At 57.1% G+C, this 18,260-nt stretch overlaps 1 protein-coding gene across 3 annotated transcripts in view; it reads left to right on the top strand.

Moving 5' to 3' along the window:
• Positions 1–5,041, top strand: part of TBC1D22A (TBC1 domain family member 22A) — a 318,317-nt gene extending 313,276 nt beyond the window's left edge. For all 3 annotated transcript variants that reach the window (XM_065887138.1, XM_065887136.1, XM_065887135.1), the window contains one exon: positions 4,913–5,041. In XM_065887138.1, the coding sequence (XP_065743210.1) occupies positions 4,913–5,041 (129 nt within the window). The remainder of the gene's footprint in view (positions 1–4,912) is intronic.
• The last annotated feature ends 13,219 nt before the right edge of the window (positions 5,042–18,260 follow it).

The raw sequence follows: 18,260 nt of genomic DNA, 5'->3' as shown, positions 1-18,260 counted from the left end.
TGTTGTGTGGCCCAGGGCAGGGTCCCGTCTCCCCACGCCGACGGGAAGGTCCTGGCTGAGGGAGCAGACAGTGGGTGGAGGCGTAGAAAGGAGAGAGCCACGGGCTGGATGGTCACGCGTGACTCCAGGACCATGTGCCAGACGCACGCCAGCTTCCCGACTCATGGTGCCGTGCTTGCCCTGTCCGCCACCCCCGGGGGTGCCCAGGGAGGCCCGGCCAGAGCCCCCGTACCATGAGAATTGCCCAGCAACCCGCTGCTGTCTGCGCTGCCGGCAGTCGCCGCAAACCCGCTTCAGTGTCATTTAATCTCGGCTCCTTTTTTTCTTCCCTTTTACACATGTACTGACCAAGAACAGGTATTTTATGCTGAATGTGGATTCAAGCCCCAGCAGCCCCTGCACAGGCAGGAACACAAATGACCTGGCCTTGCACCGGCTGCCGGGCACTGGGTTTGGGCCTGGACCGTGACCTTTGACCTTTGGAGGAGACTCGCCTGGGTGGGCAGGGGGTTGGGAGGCTGGCCACGCGGGCCCAGACCAGCATATCCGCCCACAGAGGGCAGGCCTGGGCGCAGGTGCCACGCAGATTCCAGCCGCGGCTGCTCTGTGTGGCCACCACTCTCGTCGTCCGAGTCCTGGTAGCCGGGGCCGCGGCCACAACCACGATGAGGGTGGCGGCGGCCATGGTGGCAGCTCCCGTGTGCCGGGCGTCCTGCTGAGCTTGTGCACTGGGTCCTCGGGTCCTCAGCACAGCCCTGGCAGGAGCTGCCCGGCACCTCTGAGGCGGTGACGCCCCCAGGGCCCGCCGGGTGTCAGTGGGATGATGGTGGCATGGAGGTGATGGACCACAGGGCCACTCCTGTCACTGTCCCCGCCCGGCCGCCTGCGCTCTGACGTTGTCCAGCCTCGCGGGGACAGACCCGCCTGCTGCACAGGTGCCGAGCCACCCAGGCCCCGGGCCAGGCTTCCCGCCTCCCCCGCCTCCGTCTCCTCGCCTGGAAGGCTGAGGATGTGGGAGAAATGCCCGAGGCCCCAGCCTTGCCCACCCCAGCCTGTGTGTCCCCACTGCGTCCCCACGTGGCACCCAGGGCCACCCTTCCGCGGCCGGTTGGGGCTCTGCAGCGGCAGGTTTGCTGGCCGAGCTGCATAAGTTGCCGGAACGTGGTGGAGTGAATTAGACCAATTAGCCTGTCACCTGCCCGTGTCAGCGCGGGGCTTGCTGTTTCGTCTTCTCAGTTGAGGCGAGAAAATACTCAGTTTGCATCGGGGCCTCCAGACCCGTCATGATTAATTCACCCGTCTCTGTGCGTGGCCAGGCTGTAAACTCCCGGCCTGGGCGTGCTCTCCCACGGACGCGGAGCCGGCCTTGACCTGGAGCCTTGGGGTGACTCCTGAGGGTTTGCAGAAGGGACTGTGGTCGGCACCGTCGTGGCTGCTGCCCTGGAGCAGGGGGCTGTGCTGGGTGTAATCAGAAAAGCATTGTCCGCTGGAGAGGAGCGCCCGCCATGAGGGAGAGCTTCTGGGAGCCTCGCAGAAAGGGCAAAACCAGTGAGATTCATATTTTATTTAACCCAGTACATCTGTAACATTACCTTCAACCTGTGATCGATATTAAAGTTAAGGAACATTTCGCAAACTTTTGTTCAGACCAAGTATCTGAGATCTGGAGTGTGATCTACCCACATCTCCACCGAGACCCCCGTAGCGGGGGGACAGACGGGGGCCGCATCGAGAGCTGCCATCCGGTCTCGCCTGGCCGGACCCCTGCGCAGAGCGGAGCGTTGTTTGCCTCCTGATCCTTTGTCTGGCCCCCGAGGGCAGAGCTGGCCATGTGACGGTGCGTGTGCCCTGACGCAGGGGCAGGTGGGGTGAGGGGACCTGTCTGCCTTGCACCCAGAGCTGCTCTTCCTTAACTGTTTGGGGCCGTTTTGATGACACGCAGTGCCTTTTGTACCAGACGCCAGAATTGGACGATCCAGTCCACAGGCACTCCTTCAAGTCCCCTCAAAAGGGTCCCACGCGGCTCCCCGGTCGGGGTCCTAGCCACAGCCCGTAGGCCGACACGTGTGGTGTCTTTCCTTCCTCAAGATGCCGGCGCTGCCTCCTCTGAGCTACTGTCCAGGGAGGATTCCATTTCGTCTTAAGCTTGTTTGCCAAAGTCCCTGGCGTTTCCCACAGATAGGAATTTATTCGGCACAAAGGCCACTACTGCTGCCGTGACGATCAGCCACCGCCGCGAACAGTGACTGAAGACTTGTTGAGTAATAGCAGCAGCAGGTGACACTTATCCTGTGCTTTTTATATCCTGGCACAAATTAACAACCCAGAGAGGGAGGCGCGTTATCGTCCCCATTTACAGATGAGGAAACCGAGGCACAGAGAGCCAGGAGACCGGCATGGCTGAGTGGTGCAGGGCTGGATTTGAGCCCCGCGTTCAGCATCCTTTACGAGTGTTCGTACCTTTAGCCGACCGTGCCCTAGTGACTGTTCACAGGTCGGCACCGTGTGCTGTGTGCTTCGTGTCGGGGACATGGGGGCACGTGGACCTGTTGATGTCACAGAGGAGACAGATCACCCCATGACGTCGGTGATGACACCAAGGATGTGCTTCCAGGGTTCTGTGGGGTCGTGTTGGGGGTGTGCTGGGCTTGGACCTGCCTCCTCTGTGTCTGGCTGTGTGTGGCCTTACTGCTGGGCTCACAGGAGCCTCACAGGGGCCAACCAGACAGAGAATGTGGGGTTCTGAGAGGGGACCCCTGCCCACCTTCCTGGACGCCACTGTGTCACCATTTCGTCCTTCCTGGGAGGGACGAAAGAGATAGAGATAGTCATACTTTGCAGATGGTAACGTGATTCCTCTCTCTGGAAAAATGAAACTCTTTTGGCAAGAAGTCCCCAAAGCCGGAAACATTATTCACTCTTTAACGTTGGAAGGCTCACCTCTTGGAACCTACCCAGAGGCGAAAGTCAGAGCGGGAAGGACTCTGTGGAAAAGATGTCCCCGGCAATAGCCCAGCTCAGGGCCCCGCCCTTCACCCTGCCGCCCCGCTCCCCCCACTGCCGTCAGCCGCACCACAACGCCTGCAGGGCTACCTGTGGCCGGGGTGGTGTTGGCGGGGCCTCCGCAGGGGACTGCCTGGTAAAAGGGACCACCAGCCACGATCCACATGCTCGCGAGGTGACATCCAGAGTGTCCAGAGGACAGTCAAATCGCTCATCATACCGAGACCCCAGGCAACCTGAGATTCGGGGCCGCTGCCCTCTGCGGGGCCGGGTGCTGCGGGCCTGCAGACTCCGGGGTGACCGTGACCTTGCTGGGGGCTGAGAACAGCAGGCCTCCAGGCTGCGCAGCGGGGACGGCACCATCGCTACGGTCCCTCCCGGCCACCGCGGACAGCACATGCCAGCATGGGAGGGCACGGTGACACAGGCCGATGGAGGGGGTGGGATGCCCCGGGCCTTGGCTTTGTTGCCGTGGTGGCATCTCGTGGACACGGGAAGAAAAGAACCACGGGGATGCGACTTGTGTTTGATTCCTCACAACCTCAGTGTTGTGAGCAAACCTTCCTTTAACTTTTATTCTGCAGACGTGGTCACAGCACCGTTTACAGAGAAGTTAAGATTAAAAACGGAATTGCCCTCGCGGGCTGCCGGACCGGGCCCTCCCTGCCACCATCGCAGGGGATGGCGGGTCCCCTGGGGTGTGACCCAGTGACAGCATCGTGACCGATGGCCCTTTTCCCGAATGATGTGGCTAATAGATGTGCCGTGGCTCCCCAGGTCGAAGGTGTCGCTGCCTAGCTCGTAAATAAGACAGGCCTTTTTAGAAAAATATCTGCATTTAAGGGCATGTTCGGCTGTGTCCCCTGCCTCTCGTAAAGGTCACCCGGACAGATTCTCCCTTCTTTAACATTGCAGGCTGCGGCCCACCAGGCATTTCTATTCTCTCTCCGTCCGCTGAACCTGGGGGACTAAATTAGATTCTGAAATTGAGTACGCGGTAGAGTTGCTGAGTTACCGCGACGGGAGGGTATTGCTTCTCACCTTGCAGGTAGCGAGGTCATGATAATATGAAGCGAAGTGGATTAAAAATAAAATCAAAGGTATTTATTTACGACCTGCTCAGAATTGGACTGGCGTCCGTGTAAGCTGCATCTAATGGTGAAAGACAGCAGACTGGTGTTGATACGTCCCCGGGGACGTTCTGCCAGTGAAGTTTGCTCCGTGAATTCAATTTAAAGGCCCCCAGAAAGTGTCCAAAATGCAAAAGGAAATGGGACCGAGGAAGGGAAAGCAGCAACAGGGAAGCCGCACTGGCAGAGAGTCCTGACGCGTGGCTGGCTCTCCACTGGGGAGTGGGGAGAGGGCCGTGCGCTGCGGGGGAGCGTCGTGAGGACAGCAGGCCGGGTACAGGCCCCCGCGTCGCCGAGCGCCGGGCACTGGCGGCCCCCGTGGGAGCTGGGGCCCTTGTCTCAATGGGGAACCCGGGGCCCCGAGGTGGTCAGCGGCTGGTCTACCAGCCGGGAGGCAGCACAGCCAGCTCCTGAGCCCACGCCTGGCTTCTGGGTCTGAGCCCCGAGCGCCCCCCGCGGCTGGGCATCCCCGCCCAGATGGCCCTGGGCCCCAGAGTGCCGGGAGGCCGGGGGCGTGCGTGCAGCCCGGCTGTGTCACGGTGCTGGCGCTGCCCTCCACGTCCCAGTAGGCCTGGGAGCCTCCCGGGGGGCTTCCTCCTGGCTGCAGAGCGTGGGGCTCTCGGGCTCAAGCTGGGAGGGGACACGATTCTCGGGGGCTCGGCGGCCCCCCAGGCTCACCCCGCCGTGACCCTGTGCATTTCCTCAGGGCTCCTCCCGCGGGGCCCCTGCCTGACACAGCTGGCTGCCCCGTCTGACCCAGGCTGTCTCTCTCCCCGCAGGAGCTGCTGCTCTTCCTCCAGAACCTGCCCACAGCCCACTGGGGCGACGAAGACGTCAGCCTGCTGCTGGCCGAGGCCTACCGCCTCAAGTTTGTCTTCGCGGATGCCCCCAATCACTACAAGAAATGAACCCGGGCCCACTGCCGTGGCCTCCCCGCCCCGGGCAGCACACCCCACTGCCGGCCGGCTGAAGGCCACGGCCAAGGAGAGGCCTTGCTGGAGCGGCTGGCCGGGACGTGGTCCAGGGCCTGGCGAGGGCCAGGCGGCCTCTGTTTTCTGAGATACCAAAGAGAGCCAGGGAGGGTCCCGGCCACGCGGGGCCAGAGAGGGGCCGGGCGTCCCCCTCTCCCGACCCTGGAGCATCCTTGCCAAACGTCCACCTCGTGGAGCCCCCAGCCGGGGCGGCCTGAGAGGCAGACCCTCTCCGAGTGGCCTGCTGTCCGGGTGCCAGGGGCAGAGGGAGGTGGCAGCCATCTCCTTACCTACTTGGAAATGTAAAAATTCTATTCTGTTGAGTGAAAGAGAATAAAACGTAGACAAAGTCACAAGTGAAACGTTGCACTAACCTATGAAATCTCTGCTCTCCCAGGCCTCTGACAGCAGGCGGATTTCTGTAACTTCATCACTTTAACTTTGCCGCGTACTTGCTCCCTCGGCTTAAACGTGGCTGGAAGGCAGACGGCGAGCCTGGGGAGCCTCCGGCTGCAGCAGCTGGGAGCAGAGTACGGCCTCTAGAAATTGCCTTACTCTCCATCCATGACCTGTGGAAACAGAACCGCCCTGGCTGGTCTGTCGAGGAGGCTGCGCGGGCGGGAGCCCTTCCGCTGGGTGGTGCGGGGCGTCGGGCGGACATCAGCCGCCAGCCACAGCCTCGCTCGCCTGGGCCACCTGGACAGGTGGGTCCAGACGCTCCGGCTCTGTGATCGGAGCCGTGAAGGGCTCGCTGCTGCACCTGCACCCACACCGCGGGGCCCAAGTGGCCCGCGCCCCTCTGTTGCTGCGTCTCCGGGTGTGTTGTGGACTTGATCGCTGCTGCTGTGTGTTGGTCACTGGGGCCGTGAGCCCAGCTGCAGAAGGTGCCAGACCCGCCCTGCCCTGGGCTCTGCCGGGGCCCGTCCTGCTTCCCCCACATTGCCCGCCCCGGCCAGAGAGCACCTGTCACGGGCATGTCGCCCGTGGTGACGTGGACACCCCCGTGGAGCTCTAGGCCACGGCAACAGCCTCTGAGCCCTGAGCCCAGGACAGGCTCCTGACCTCCGCCCCAGACTTTCATCCACGCGCAGGCATCTCTTCCCACCACCTGCCAGCCCTCCCGGGGCAGCCCCGCCACCACCCATCTTGGCACAGCTCAGGTGCCAGGTCGCTGCCCAGAGGCTGTGCAGCCGGGGATCAAAGTACACAGTCGCACGTGTGTGATGCTGTGCGTTCCTTATTTTTGGCTCGTTACATGTGCGTGGAAATCAGCACAAAATACTGTGCAGATGTCAGAAGCCCCCAAATCAGCGGAGGGACCTGCTTGCCTTAGAGCAGACGGAGAGCACCCCTACTGGCCGGTCCCTGCCCCCCACCCCGGCGTCAGGGGTTCCTCCCCGCGCAAGGCCCCCGTGGCCCGCTGCTGCTTTCCTGCCGGGCGTCCAGTTCCACGAAGGCCCGTCCTGCTTAGACCCCGGGCACTGCCCACCGCCGCTCGGGTGGTCTGTGCAGCCCGAGTGCTGGGGACACAAAAGGTGTCCCCTGGAGGCAGTTGACGTTTCAAACAGGAAGCATCTACGAAGTTCGGCGAGGCTCTGTGCATGTTTCCATGTGTGTGTAAACCTGGAACTGAACGCAAGGGGTGTTGACGGGGTCCTTGGAACCTGAGCCAATCCGTCTGAAGTGATCAGAGGCTGTTCTGTCTGGAATACAGTGTGCGAAACACGGAATAAAGATGCAATGAAAATCCAGCCTTGGCCTTTGATTCAGGGGCTCTCCTGAAGGAACAGGGAGCCCTGGCCGGGTGCTGGGTCACTGTTGGCTGTCTGGTCTGAGGCCGGGGGAGAGCTGAGAGCCAGGGGCACTGGCCCAGCCCTACAGCAGCCTCTGGACAGTCCGAGTTCTGGGCCTTTCCATACAGGCCGTCTGCAGCGTGCCAGGCCTGGCGTTGGGTGCGGCACCCACAGTCTTGCTGAAGCCCATCAGGGCCTCGTGGGGACCTGAAGGTGCAGGCGCGCCAGACTCAGACTCGAGCTGAACCCCAAGCCCAGGCTGCACCGGCTGGGGGTCAGGATCCAGGCCGGCCTGGGACAGGAGGGGCCTCCCCATCTGGCCACGGTCTGTCAAGCGTCTACTTGGGGCAGGCACCCGGGTCTGGGGCCCACTCCTCCCCACTCCTAGGACCCAGGACACGCCCATCTGCCCTGACCCCCAGCCCGGGGTGTCCAGGCCCCTCCTCAGCCAGCCCCCATCCTCCCGCTTTCTCAGGGCTGCTTTCATGGTGCTCTGTCCTCCTCTGGGCACCCGTGTCTGCCCTTCCCCCCCCGCCCCCCCACGCTGGGGGCCCCACAGGGCAGCGCTTCGCTGTCTGCCGTCTTGGGATGAGGTTCCGTTCCCATGGGTGGGCTGGAGCCCCCCGGGCGGTGGGGGGGGGGGTCTGTTTACCTCTCCTCCCCGCACGAGCCTGCGTCGAGCTGGGCGGACCCTCGCAGACCCCCGGTGCCGGCTCGAGGCCACAGAGTGGAGGCCACGCTGCCCACCCCCGTCGCCACAGTCAGGAGGCGGGAGATGCCAGGCTCCAGGTCTCAGCTCAGCAGCTGGTGACGGCTGTCATTTGCTGTCACTGTTTGTTGGTGTTTGCGGCCCAGCGGTTTGCTCCTCAGGCCCGCTTTGGGGTCCGCGAGCCCCCAGGGATGGCCCAAAGCCCAGGGGTCCGAGGCGAGCCCCTGCCCCTCTGCGTCTCGTCCTGCCCGTCACTAGGAGGGGCCCAGCCTGTGGGCCCCACGGCTGAGATGGAAGAGCGGGAGGCCGGGCCCTGGGGAGTTCTGGTGTCAGGGAGGGTGGGGCTCTGGGAGTGGAGGCCGGAGAGGTCTGAGCGATTTGTGCTTTTGGAGGGACTCACGGCGGGGGGGGGTGGGGGGCGGGCAGGGCTTTCCTGCTGCCGTCAACTGCAAATCTGAAATGGGAGAATGGCCCCTGTGTTTGAGCAGCCTGGTTCCCCTGGCCACGTGGAGGCGTCTCTGCAGGAAGGCGGGTCCCGACTAAGCCGCACCGAGCCTGAGGCTGCGGGCCCGTCCACCCTGAGCTGGAGGTGTCCGCTGGGCCTGCAGCCCCGTGGGTCAGCTCTCAGGGCTGGAGTTGGGTGGAATCTGCTCAGAGTGTCAGGCAGCTGGGCCCTCCCTGAGCCTCCCTGGTCCCGCCCGACCCAGCTGGCCCTCTCCCCTCTCGTCCCCTCTCGTCCCCTTCCCTCCAGTGCTACCCTAGCCCCATGGGGTCTGCCCCTCTCAGCTGCAAGGCCTTGTCTCACTAGTCCTGTAGCCTCACCCCAGCCCAATCCCTGGCATGGAGAGGATCTTCACAAGGATGGCCGAGGGGGTGCTCGCAGCCACTCTGTGACCATGTGACCATGCACGAAGCATCTAACCCTTGAGCCCGTTCCGGTGACAAACTGAGGCTAAAAGAACTATATACCCAGGTAAATTCCAGATGAGTGGATTTAAATATTAAATAAATCCCCCCAAATACTCAAAATAGAAATAGATATTTTTATACCCAGGAACAGTGAAAGGCTCTCTGAGCACAATGCCAGTGGCAAAAACAACAAAGGAAAAGACTGATAAACATCTATAGGTTGCACCACGGAGAAATACTGCGCAACCAACAGAGCTCTAAAACCTCAATAAACAGGGGCTTCCCTGGTGGCGCAGCGGCTGAGAGTCCGCCTGCCGATGCAGAGGACGCGGGTTCGTGCCCCGGTCCGGGAGGATCCCACATGCCGCGGAGCGGCTGGCCGCTGAGCCTGCGCGTCCAGAGCCTGTGCTCCGCAACGGGAGAGGCCACAACAGTGAAGGGCCCGCGTACCGCAAAAATAAATAAATAAACAAAGATAAATGATAACAAGCCCAGCAAACACACCTGCAGCCTAGGTGAGACAGGCTGAAATTCCTTAATATCTACCGAGTGCTTGAAAAGAACTGGAAATAATAATTCTTGGAAATAAAAATGGGCACAGCACAGAAAATAGGCAATTCACAAGAGGAAGAGATACAAGCGCCTGCCAAGATGTTCACGTCATTCATAGTTTAAAAAAGTGAAAAAGAAGTCACAAAACGTCTGAGCAGCTGAGCGACCCTGTGGCTAAGTTTGCGGTAAGTTATTAACAGCAATAGAAAACCAGTCCACTCTTTCAGTCCTGTTTTTCCCGGAAGATTTGGCAATGATTTTTGTTGTTTTTACTTTAAAACTGTGATGTATGCTAATAACAGCAGGCCACACAGCACAAATCCAGGGACAGTGAGTTGTCACAAGGCCGACACCAGGAGCCACTGTCACCGTCAAGAAGTAGCACGTGGCCCGTACCCACGGTGTCCCCGGGTGCCCCCTCCCCAAGCAGGACGCCACCCTGACTTCTGACACCATCGTGTGGTTTCGGTTGTTCCTAAACTGTGTTATCTGAAGGAATCACACGGACAGACTCTTGCAAACAACTTTTCTGTTAGTGAAGGTATCCCCGTGGCTGGGCGGCCGTGGTTCATTTTATCTCTTGCTGTCGTTTTCTCTCCTCTGAGTGGATCACAATTTACCCGTTCCGCTGTGGGTGGTGGACACTGGAGTTGCTTCCGTTTCGGACCTGTTGTAAATACTGCTGCTCTGAACATCTGTGTGCACGTCCCTTGGGGGGACACGTGCCAGTTCTGCTGGGTGTGCATCTAGAGGTGGAATTCCACGGCCACGTGGGGTGGGTATCTTCCACTTTAGCAGATGATGCCAAACTGGTTTTCCAGTTTACGTTTCCACCGGTGGGTTACGAGGGTCCTTGTTTCTCCACGTCCTCACTGCCAGCTCTTGGTGTGGTCAGCCTTAGCCATTCTCAGCCTTAGTTTCTAGTAGTGGGATTCTTCGGTCGTTATTGCCTGATGGGCGAGTCGGCAAAATGACCACTGCCCTCCCATCCTTGGTGGCACCCACTCACCTGGTTTACTCGAGAACGTCTCAGAAAATACAAGTTTAAGAAATTATTTTAAAATGTAAGGATAACTTTTAAAAGAATAGAAATAGAGAGTGTAACTTCCAGGAGAGGAAAAAGAAAGCCAATGAACAAAACTGATGGAGTCAGGAGAAGATAGGAAAGGAGTTGGGGAGAAGCAAAGAAAAAATAGGGTGAGTAGGAAATACTAACATGGTCCAAAGAAGTTCAGATATGCAAGTGATCATGATAAAGAAATTACTTAAACTCACCTATTGAAAAGGATTCACATTATACTTTTTAAAAACCCCCATAAGATCCAACAATATACTATTTACATGAGATACACCTAAGACTAAACGTCACAGGATTTGAAATAAGAGGATGAAAACGAGAAATGTGAGGGAGATGCTAACCAAAAGAAAGCGTGGCTGAGAATATCTATATTCCCCTAAAAGATATTTGAAGAGCATTCACAAGGACAAAGGGTTGTGTCCTATGATGAAGAGACGGCCTCGGTGAGTCATGGGCCTGAGTTAATAGGGCGACACGACCCCAGCAGAAAGCAGAGAATGACCTTTGCACAGCATAAACGGATAGGTTAACACATCTCTTACAGAAAATGTGGACCAAGGGAAGAAAAAAGTTTTTAAAAGAGAGATTTAAATAAAAATGATGGTTTGATGTAATAGAATTTTGCTCTCCACGAAGAGATTACACGTTTATTTCCGGCACGTGAAAAAACATTTACAAATGTTTGGCCTTTGTAAGGGAGAGTCCAGTAAACCCAAACCCTCGGCAGTATACAGACCTATACGTTCTGTCCACAATGCAATGATATTAGAAATTCAAACCAAGGAGAACATTTAAATGCCAAAGCCCCCATATACATATAAATAATCATAAAAATAGAATCGTACTGGAAATTACAAAATGATAGTGAAAGACTAAAATATCAAAACTTGTGGGGTACAGCTAAAACAGTAAGTAGACGAGACTTTATAGCCTTACATGTTTTATTGAAAAACAAGGATTTAAAAGAATTTACCTCAACATTCAACTTAAGCTGGAAGAAGAATAAGAGAGCAAAAGTGCAAAAAAAAAACAAACCCATAAAGATTAAAATAATAAATATAGAAGCAGAAGTTATTGGAGTAGAAAAGAAACACAAATAATGGAAAAGACTGATAAAAACCAAAGTTAATGTTTAAAGTAGACTAATAATGTAAGCAGGGATCTTTGTTTTGCAGTTGGTTTATCTCCAGCGTTAGAAAGAACACTTATACATAGTAGGGATTAAATAAATGTTTGTTGAATGAAAAATAGACAGATATTTCTAAGGGATAAAATTCAACCATATCAACCAAAAAAAAAAGGAGGCAAACTGCAGGTGCTTAAAAATCGTAAGCAACAGAGAATGAGAAGACAAGCCACTGCCCGGGAGAAAATCTTTGCGAAAGACAAATCTGATACAGGACTGTTATCCAAAATACACAGGAACTCTTAAAGGGCAAAAGAGCTGAACAGACACCCTCACCAAAGAAGACACGCAGATGGCAAATAAGCACATGAGAAGCTCCACGTCCTGTGTCATTGGGGAAATACAAATTAAAGCAGGAGCGAGACGTCACTACGTACCTATTAGAATGGCCAAAACCTGAAAACCTGACAACACCCAGTGCTGTGCTGGTGGGGATGTGAAATGGCGCAGCCACTTGGCTTTTATACATTAAATAAAATTCATTTTGTTGCAGTAGAGTTGATTTACAATGTTGTGTTAATTTCTACCATACAGCAAAGTGACTCAGTTAGACATATATACATTCTTTTTCATATTCTTTTCCATTAAGGTTTATCCCAGGATATTGAATATAGTTCCCTCTGCTCTACAGGAGGACCTTGTTGTTTATCCAGTCTGTATATAATAGTTTACATCTGCTAACCCCAAACTCCCACTCCATCCCTCTCTCACCACCCCCCTTGGCAACCACAAGTCCCTTCTCTGTCTGTGAGTCTGTTTCCATTTCATAAATAAGTTCACTTGCGTTATATTTTAGATTCCACGTACACATGGTGTCGTATGGTATTTGTCTTTTTGGCTTACTTCACTTAGTATGATAATTTCTAGGTCCATCCACGTTGGTGCAAATGGCATTATTTTGTTCTTTTTATGGCTGAGTAGTATTCCATTGTACGTATGTGGTACAGCCACTTTGGAAGACAGTTTGATGGTTTCTTACAACACTAAACGTACTCTTACCATATGATGAAGCAATTATGCTGAAGCTCTGTGGTTTTTACCCAAAGGAGTTGAAAACTTATGCCCACACAAAAACCTACAGACAAATGTTTATTCATGATTGCCAAAACTTGGAAACAACCAAGATGTCCTTCAGTAGGTGAATGGATAAACAAACAGTGGTCCATCCAGACAATGGAATATTATTCAGTCCTAAAAAGAAATGAGCTATCGAGCCTTGAAAAGATATATAGGAACATTAAATGCATTAGTTAGTGAAAGAAGCCAATCTGAAAAGGATACATACTGTATGATTCCAACTCGATGAGATTCTGGAAAAGGCAAAACTATGGAGACAGGAAGAAGACCAGTGGTTGCCAGGGATTGGTGGGGTGGGGTGGGGGGGGTGGAGGAGGGGGGAATAGGTGGAGGACACAGGATTTTTAGGGCAGTGAAAATCCTCTACATATGATACTCTGTTGGTGGATACATGTCATTAGACATTTGTCCAAACCCACAGAGTGCCCGCCATGAACCCTAATGTCAACTGTGGGCTTGGGTGATATTGACGTGTCCGTGGAGGTAATAAATGTACCCCCTGGTGGACGATGCTGATAATGGGGGAGGCGCTGCACGTGTGTGTTGGGGGGTACATGGCAAATCGCTGTACTTTCCTCTTAGTTTTGCTGTGACTCAAAAATTTCTCTAAAAAATATAATCTATTAATTTAAAAAAATCATAAGTGCCTCCTACGAGCAGCTATGTACCTATGAATTTGAAAACCTGGATGAAATGGACAATTTTGAGAAAAAATACAAATTACAAAAATTGACTCGAGAAGGAAATAAGAACTGAGTAGATCAGTAATTGCTAAATACCTTGAACAGGTAGTCACACGTCTCTGTTTCCAAAGGCCACATGCCAGATGGCTTTACAGCCTGTTCTACTAAACCCCAGTGACCAGGATTTAGCAAAACAATGCATCAAGTGGGGGCCCCAGGCACAGCTGGGCGTGGGGGTGGGGCTTGAGGCCTTGGCCGCACCTGACCAAGCGTGGCCATGCCAGGGTGGCCTACGTGTTTACAGCTGTGAGGTTGGCTTTTGGCTTCTGCGGCCTGGGCAGGGGCTCTGGGTCCTGGAGGAGCTGAAAAGGCTCGCGGTGGGGCTTTAACCGAGGAGCGGTCCTGGGGTCTGGGCCCCGGGGAGAAGCTGCTGGGTGCAGCCTGACCCGGGCCCACACCCAGCAGGGTTGGGGCTTGGGGGAGTGGAGGCCAGGAAGCAGCCACAGACGGAGGTTATGTGCTGCTTTTAGCGTTTTCTTTCTTTTTTTTCATCGAGTCTGCAGGCTAAGAGGCCACTGGCCCCCAGGCCTCCTACCTGCTTTGGGGTTAATAATGCAGCTTTTATCTAGAACTCATCAGGGCTGGGCCGCCCCGAGTTCACATGGTTTTGAACTGGATTCAGGTGTCATGGAAGAAAATGAGGACCTCAGAGTGTCCCGGTTAATTACAACCTGTGATCAGGGCCTTAGCGTTTAGCGACCCAAACGAGGGGGTCGAGTTATCTTACAAACAAATAAAAAAAGAACGGGGGAGGCGCTTACTGTCCAGAGAATACGGCCTCTTCTTGGATGGAGGTAGAGGAAGGGCTTGGCGGGTCTCAGCTTGGAGGGAAATAAGGAGAGGCGCTTGGGGAGAGACAAGGAAGCGGAGACGAAGACTGGATGGGGGGCGGGCGAGGAGGGAGGTTTCCAGGGGAGACCAGCGCAGACTGAGGTGGAGAAACTCCCGAAGCCAACGTGGCAATTTGAAACTGAGACACACCCAGATGCACATCAGCGAAGGGGCGTCAGATCTGGACCGAGGAGACCAGCGGGAGGGGGCGGGTCCTCCTCCCTCCGAGGGGCGGGGGGGAGGGGCAGATGCAGCAAGTCCGGGAGAACAGCGGCCAGGCCTGTGGGCGCTCCTCTGTCTGTCTCTGGCGCAGGGACGGGTGTTAGTCGGGGAGCAGCACTGAGGAAGGCGGCTGGGGTCACACTTGCCGGCCCCCGCATTCACGAGAGCCAGTGCCTTCCATCAGTCGCCCTCCCTCTCCCCCACCCACCCCTCGTTTCTTCAGAGCCTGGACCACCATCTCCATGACCGCTAGTTCAGGAGCTCAGGGTGGTCCCCACCGGGCCTCTGATTTGTCCTGGATAATATTTTAGGAGCGAATGAATAATGTTTGGGGCCTCCTGGAGAGGCCAAGGGACTTTCCAGGGCCCTATAGCCAGGGAGGCCTGGGCTGGCCTGGACCCTGGGCCCCGCACAGCGACCCCACTGGCGGGGATTAAGAGTCCACTCTAGGGGTCAGCACCTGAGGGTCAGAGAGCAGAAGGGACGTCCAGGCTCACCCAGTAAGTAAGGACAGTGATGCCTGAGCCCAGGGAGACCTGACCCCAAACCCATTCTTCCCCAACAGTGATCCTCCTTGGTCGTCCCAGTGGAGTCAAGGCCGCAGGGCAGAGATGGCCACAGCCTGGCCTTGGTTTCCCAGGTGACAAGTGGTGGGAAGCTGGTCCCTGCTCCTCTCTCCAGCCTGGAATCTCTTACTAGACTTTCAGTGGCCACCATCCTCCCAAGGCCACTGCTGTCCGGGGATGCTGGGGATGCTAATGGTGAGAGGGGCCCAGGGACAGCCGCCCTGACTGGCTATTAAAAATAATTGGCCACCCACAATGCGAAGAAAAAGGTGTTCTCCTTCAGTTTGGCTGGAAAATGTGACTTATTCTCACGTTGCCATAGAAACCAAAAGAAGTTCCTGGCATCTTTCAGATATTGAACTTTGTGAGCCCAAGGATGACGCCCTGAGCGCTGCAAGGCAGCAGGGGGCTGCGGGAGGGAAGGGGGGAGAGATGGGGGCAGAGGGAAGGGTAGGGAGGAAGAGGGAGGGACAGAGAAACGGGGGAGAGACGGCCGTGGACGGGGCTGGGGGAGCCTGAGTCCCTGCCGGGAGAGCGCCCACAGGGCGGTGACCACAGAGGGCAGCACCCCGAGCTCTGGGATGGGAGGCCGGGCTTCTGTGGGGAGCCTGAGGTCCTGGGCGGTAAGGGACAGTGGCCGAGGTTTGCTTGGACCCCTGAGTCTGGTAGCGCCACGTCCTTCAGGGTAGCCGCCTGCCCTCCCGGCCTCAGCGCTGGTGCCCCGGATGCCCTCCCCCCGCCCCTCCCCGGCCATGCCTGCAGCTCCCCTTCCGGCCCCAGTGCCCTGCAGTCTTGTCCGGGCACCTTCCGCCTTTGCTGGGACCCTCCCTCTGCCCGGAATGTCCTCCTCCGGCTGAGAAACCCCTGTGTGTCTTTAAGTGTCTAAGGCCCACTGTCAGGGTCTCCGCACATGGCTCCATCCCTGTCCCTGGAGACGCCCCGCCCCGCTTCCTCCTCCAGAAGCCCCACCTAGCGCTGGCTCCCACACTTACCTTAGGTGACAGCAGGGGACCTGCCACCTCTGTCCCCTCCTCCTGGCAGGGAGTGGTCTCAGCCTCGGCCACCCCAGGCCCAGGCGGCTCCCAGGGAGGAGTCCGGGCCGGGGGTGGGATGAGCTCGAGGTGCCGTGCAGGAGCGGCCCCACCAGCTGTACGGGAGGCCCTGGGCCCACAGTGCCAGGCGGTCAGGGGTCCCTGCAGCTCCTCCAGCGGTGACAAGGCTCCTGGCCATGGGGAGCTGGGGTGGTGGCCAGCCGTGCTCTGGTCCTCCCCAAGTGGACGTGCGCTTCGTCTGGGGGCTGTGGACAGAGGGAGTGGGCCTCCTGGGGGGTCTGGGTGCAGAAAGGGGGCGTCAAGGTAGGCACAGTGCGGTGTGGGCGTGGCGGGCACACCTGCCCAGCTGTGGCCACCTCCCTCGCTTCTGTTCTCTCCTCACAGCTCTGTGAAGACCATTTCCCGCTTTTATCCCAGTTTCAAAGAATGTGCTTAGAAATGTCTCTGGCATTTTGCTAATAGCGGTGGGAAGAATGGAAGAAATGATCAGCCTCCAAAAATCACAACTTCAGATTGAGCTGGTTTAAACAGCAGAATTTCCAGATTAGAGGCAGGTGTGAAGATGTAAGACACACGCCGATCCCTGATTTTCAGAGGTGGGGGGAGGAGGGCCTGCCCTGTGGCCCAGGATGGGTGTGTCCTGGGGGGGTGGGTGTTGCCGGATGAGAAGGGTCCACGTGTGCTCTGCACGTGACTTCCAGTCTTCTCTGGTCTCTCTGTCCAGATGTGATTTTTCCACCATGAAGGTGGTGGAGACTGGTAGCGAACTGGGAAGCAGAGGAGGGGTGGAGGGGGGCCGAGTCCCAGGAGCTGGGGTGGGGCTGTCTCCCCAGTGTCTCTGAGCCCCACCTTCTAGGGTCCTTGCAAAGCCCCACCTTCTAGAGTCCTGGTCCCCCTCGCAGCTCCTGCACAACTGTCTGGGCCGCCTGGTCACTTCTGTCTGTTCATCCAGAAACGGGGTCCCTGTGGCCTGCAGGCCTGCATCCCCTCCCTCATCTTTCCCTGGACCCAGGGCCGGCAGGAGAGGGGCAGCACCGTCCCCTTATGCTAACTCCTTTGCCCTTTTTACAGAGGAGGAAACTGAGGCCCAAGATGGTCGGGGAGGGGTGTCTGGTGACTTACTCAAGGGCACACCATCAACGGTGGTGGAAAGACCGCCTGGGGCGGTGGGTGGGAGTGGCCGGCAGGACGCGGCCCGGGTGGGAGTCCAGCAGCCAGTGGACTTTCTCCCCTCCCCCATGTGGGTGTTCTCACAGGGTCCTGCCCCCTGGGGAAGCTGAGTCCCCAGCCCCCGAGTCTGACACCTGCCCCGGGCTGAGGGTCCCGGCCCTGCGTGCTCACCAGGGCTGCCGGGTCAGAGCCGGGAAACGGTGCTCCTGAAAGGTTTCCATCGATCTGCCAAAGTAATGTGTTAGTTCTCCACGTCGCGGGAGATGTAATGAACTGTCAGCGGGACGAGAGGACTAAAGGAACGGCTAAGATGTCTTTTATGGTGTCATTACATCTTATAATAAGATTTACTTGTCAACTTAAAGTGTCATAATGTAGTCATCTATTTGGTAGCCTAAGGAAGACGTGTGGTTCAAGGCTCCGGCTGCAATAATTACCCTGGAAAGGCAAGAGCGCGTCCTCCCACCCCACACCCCTCCGCCCCTCGGGGCTCACCGGGCCCTGCGGGAGGGCGGTGGGCGCCCTCCTTTCCGTCTGACCAAAGGCTCAGTGAGTTTGGTGCAGCCAGAGTGCTGGGCAGGGCACAGCGCAGTCCCGGGGCCCTGGGTCCCGGCTCCCTCTGGTCTTCTGCATCAAAGCCTTGCTCAAGCACGCCCTGCGTCCAGCCCTGAGCTAACTGAGCTAAAGCCGGGCAGGGGTGGGGGGGTGGGGGGGGCCAGGGACTTGTCACACTTGGTCTTTGTCCGGCTCTCAGCCCCGGGGCGTGAATGATGCTGATAGAGGGCTGGAAACGGGTGCCCTGGGGGCTCATCCAGCCTGAGAGGGCCAGGGATGTCTTTGCTGAGAATGGGACCTTTCAGCTGGGCCTTGAAGGATGAGTAGGAGTTTGTTGGATAGAAGAGGGCATTCTGGGGAGAGAGAAGAGCACAGGCAAAGGTGAAGGAGGGACCAACTGGAGGGCCAGCCTGGAGAGGAGCCTGTGGGGGGGCGGGCAGGGAAGAGCAGGAGAACAGGCTGCAGAAAGGCTGGGCCCAGCCCCTGGGGGCCTTGAACACCATGCTCGGGGCAGGGGGGAGTTCATCGTGTAGCAGCGGTGCAGACAGGGGAGTGGCACGTTCAAGGGGTGTCTCTGGTGGAGGGGAGGGGCTGCCCCTGCCTTGACCTGAGACAGGGGTGCCTTGTGAGGAGCTGCCGTCAGGCGGGGTGGGGTTGAGGCTGGGTCCTGGACATGTGACCTCGGAGATGCCTTTTGCGTGAAGGTGACTGAA

The sequence above is a fragment of the Phocoena phocoena genome, chromosome 11 (assembly GCF_963924675.1).
Source record: "Phocoena phocoena chromosome 11, mPhoPho1.1, whole genome shotgun sequence".
NCBI classification, from domain to species: domain Eukaryota; kingdom Metazoa; phylum Chordata; class Mammalia; order Artiodactyla; family Phocoenidae; genus Phocoena; species Phocoena phocoena.
Note: the sequence above shows the minus strand (reverse complement) of the source record. Positions and strands in the feature narration are given on the sequence as shown.